We start from the raw sequence: 1,982 nt of genomic DNA, 5'->3' as shown, positions 1-1,982 counted from the left end.
TATATAGAGGTTTGCATAACATGTGGCCCTACAATTGTGTAATCCTACTTTAAAAAAATAGTTGAATATCTACTCTATGCCACCACTCTACTAGGCATTTTACATAGATAATCTATAATCTTCAAAATAATCACATCACTGGTTATGATCACTTGTTTTTATAATTGAGGAAACTAGAGGTTAGAGAGTTTTCAAAGCCACATGAAGTGTGGCTGTTCCCACCCTGAAATTTTTTACTATTTATATTGCATTTTGTGAGGGAACATGCAAGAAGAATTTGAAAGTAAAAAGGGGGATATGAAGTCTAGGAGGAGAGGTTATCCAGAAGACTGCAGCATGAGAATTAAAGGCTTTAAAAATTTTTGTTGTTGTTGTTTTGCTCAATCATGTTGACTCTTTTGTGACCCCATGGACTATAGCCCTCCAGGCTCCTCTGTCCATGGGATTTCCCAGGCAAGGATACTGGAGTGAGTTGCCATTTCCTCCTCCAGGGTATTGTCGTGACCCAGAGATCAAACCTACATCTCCTGTGCTGCAGGCAGATTGTTTACTGCAGTAGTGATCAGTTCAGTTCAGTTCAGTCACTCAGTCATGTCCAACTGTTTGCGACCCCATGAATCGCAGCACACCAGGCCTCCCTGTCCGTCACCATCTCCCAGAGTTCACTCAAACTCACGTCCTTCGAGTCGGTGATGCCATCCAGCCATCTCATCCTCTGTCGTTCCCTTTACCTCCTGTCCCCAATCCCTCCCAGCATCAGAGTCTTTTCCAATGAGTCAGCTCTTCGCATGAGGTGGCCAAAGTACTGGAGTTTCAGCTTTAGCGTCATTCCTTCCAAACACCCAGGGCTGATCTCCTTTAGAATGGACTGGGTGGAATGATGCACACAGTCAAAATGTGGATGAATGTGGAAAGTCAGTCTAGAAAAGCTTGTTCACCATGATCTGCCTTATCAGCAAATCTGAGGAGAAAGGGCACATCCATCATTTTCTTTTTAATTAAAATGTCGTTTTATGGGCTGTTGGAAAGAGAAATTCTTTGAATCGTTACCTTTTTTCACTAAACTTCCCCAACACTCTTCTAAAGGCGCTCATCACTTCCTTGTTTCTCAAGCTATAGATTAAGGGATTCAGCATTGGGGTCACCACAGCATAGAACAAAGCAACCCTCTTCTCCTGTTCTGCGGAGGAGCCAGCCGTGGGTCTCAAGTATGTGAAGATGGCTGTGCCAAAGCACATGGAAACCACAGTGAGGTGAGAGGCGCAGGTCCCAAACGCTTTGCGGCGTCCCTGGGCAGAGCGAATACGCAGAATGGTAGCGACTATATGACCGTAGGAGAAAAGAACAAGAAAACAGGGAAGCATGATGACCAGAAATCCTGAGACAGCCACCATGACCTTGTTGAAGGAGGTGTCCACACAGGCCAGCTTCAGCATAGCCAACATCTCACAGGCAAAGTGATTAACAACCTTATGGCACAGAGGTAGCTGAAAGGTGATGACTGTCTGCATCAGCGAATTCATGAAACCAGCAGCCAAGCAGCCTGCCGCCAGCCCCAGGCACAGCTCTCCGTGCATGATGACCGTATAGTGCAAGGGGTGGCACACTGCCACGTAGCGGTCATAGGCCATGGCCCCCAGCAGGAAGAACTCTGTGCTGCCCATTGCCAAGGAGATAAGCAGCTGGAGCACACAGCTGTAGAATGGAATGGACTTCCGGGCTGACAGGAAGTGAACGAGCATCTGGGGGACCGTGCTGTTGGTATAACAGACGTCCACAAACGACAGGACACTGAGGAAAAAGTACATGGGTGTGTATAGCCGGCTGTCCAGTCTGATAAGGAGTATTATCAGGAAGTTCCCCAGCACGGTCACCAGATACATGGCCAGGAAAAGGACAAAGAGGGAGACCTGGGTCTCCCAGAGGCTGGACAGCCCCAGAAGAATGAACTCACTCATCCCTGTCTGGTTTTCCCTGCCCAT

The 1,982-nt window shown here is 47.3% G+C and overlaps 1 protein-coding gene across 1 annotated transcript; it reads right to left on the bottom strand.

The window, feature by feature from the left end:
• Positions 1-1,046: 1,046 nt before the first annotated feature.
• LOC102282025 (olfactory receptor-like protein OLF3) lies at positions 1,047-1,982 on the bottom strand. Its single transcript, XM_005886749.1, has one exon. It carries the CDS (start codon positions 1,980-1,982, stop codon positions 1,047-1,049), a length of 936 nt encoding a protein of 311 aa, XP_005886811.1.

Source organism: Bos mutus, chromosome 4 (assembly GCF_027580195.1).
Source record: "Bos mutus isolate GX-2022 chromosome 4, NWIPB_WYAK_1.1, whole genome shotgun sequence".
NCBI classification, from domain to species: Eukaryota; Metazoa; Chordata; class Mammalia; order Artiodactyla; family Bovidae; genus Bos; species Bos mutus.
The sequence above is the reverse complement of the archived record's forward strand: the minus strand, read 5'-3'. Positions and strand labels throughout refer to the sequence as shown.